We start from the raw sequence: 1,589 nt of genomic DNA, 5'->3' as shown, positions 1-1,589 counted from the left end.
TCTTTATCATTTATATGTATACAAGAAGCCTGCTAATATAGGTTTGTGAGACTTGGTCAAAGAAGATAAAATTAACAGGTTGGATGTTAAGAGAAAGAAGATCAACAAAAAAAAAAAGAAATGAATTACAGAAAATAAGAGAAAACAAAGTAGACATAAGATAAGACATAAGATTTTCCTAAGAGTTTCCAAACTTAATTTGAAATTTAAAGGCACATTATTACTTTCGAAGAAGCATATATTCAAAAAAAATCCGTACTGCATTCTTAAGTACCTTGTTCCTCATGCTGTAGAGGACAGGGTTCACTGCTGGAGGCAACACTGAGTACAAAAATGACACCTCCAGATTTAGAGCTGGGGAGGAGAGGAAGGGAGGTTTAAAGTAGGCAAAAATGATGGTGCTGAGAAACAGGGAGACAACAGCCAGGTGAGGGAGGCACGTGGAAAAGGCTTTGTGCCTGCCCTGCTCAGAGGGCATCCTCAGCACTGCCCTGAAGATCTGCATGTAGGAGAAAACAATGAAAACAAAACAACCAAAGGCTAAACAAACGGTAAAAATAAGTGCCCCAACTTCCCCGAGGTAAGCATCAGAGCAGGAGAGCTTGAGGATGTGGGGGATTTCACAGAAGAACTGGTCCACAGCATTGCCTTGGCAGAGGGGCAGGGAAAATGTGTTGGCCGTGTGCAGGACAGCATTGAGAAAGCCACTGCCCCAGGCAGCTGCTGCCATCTGGGCACAAGCTCTGCTGCCCAGGAGGCTCCCGTAGTGCAGGGGCTTGCAGATGGCAACGTAGCGGTCATAGGCCATGACAGTGAGAAGGGAATACTCTGCTGACATAAAAAATACAAAGAGAAAGACCTGTGCAGCACATCCTTGATAGGAGATGGCCCTGGTGTCCCAGAGGGCATTGGCCATGGCTTTGGGCAGAGTGGTGGAGATGCAGCCCAGGTCGAGGAGGGCGAGGTTGAGGAGGAAGAAGTACATGGGGGTGTGGAGGCGGTGGTGGCAGGCTACGGCGCTGAGGATGAGGCCGTTGCCCAGGAGGGCAGCCAGGTAGATGCCCAGGAAGAGCGCGAAGTGCAGGAGCTGCAGCTCGCGCGTGTCTGCGAATGCCAGCAGGAGGAACTCAGTGATGGAGCTGCTGTTGGGCATCTTCTTTTTTGGGGATGTGATCCTGAACAAAGAGGAGAAAGAACAGTAGTAATGTACTACAGACTTATCAGAGAAAAACTCATCCCATTTCTCATTTAGAATCTCCAGAAAATTGTCCATTTCCAGGAAGACATTTGGCAGGTCACTTTTATGCGTTCTTCCTGATGCCTGAGGGTATCCCTGGGAGCAGGGGACTCCTCTGTGGACAATGGAAGAGTCAGTTATGTCCAAAAGCCAGAGGTAAGGAGGAACATGTGGTAATCTCAGACTCTCTTCACTGCTGATATTAAAGAACTTTGCCCCAGTGTTGCTCTCAGGTTACCCAACTTCAGAGCAGATATATATATATATATAAATTTTTATTTTATAGGGTTAGAATTTTTGTTGTTACTAACCTCCCACACTGGCTGAGTTTTTCTAAAACAGAAATCCTAGG

General features: G+C 46.3%; 1 protein-coding gene across 1 annotated transcript; it reads right to left on the bottom strand.

Moving 5' to 3' along the window:
* Positions 1-220: 220 nt before the first annotated feature.
* On the bottom strand, positions 221-1,153 carry LOC137846838 (olfactory receptor 14C36-like). Its single transcript, XM_068664947.1, has one exon. It carries the CDS (start codon positions 1,151-1,153, stop codon positions 221-223), a length of 933 nt encoding a protein of 310 aa, XP_068521048.1.
* Between the last annotated feature and the right edge of the window lie 436 nt (positions 1,154-1,589).

The sequence above is a fragment of the Anas acuta genome, chromosome W (assembly GCF_963932015.1).
Source record: "Anas acuta chromosome W, bAnaAcu1.1, whole genome shotgun sequence".
NCBI classification, from domain to species: Eukaryota; Metazoa; Chordata; class Aves; order Anseriformes; family Anatidae; genus Anas; species Anas acuta.
The sequence above is the reverse complement of the archived record's forward strand: the minus strand, read 5'-3'. Positions and strand labels throughout refer to the sequence as shown.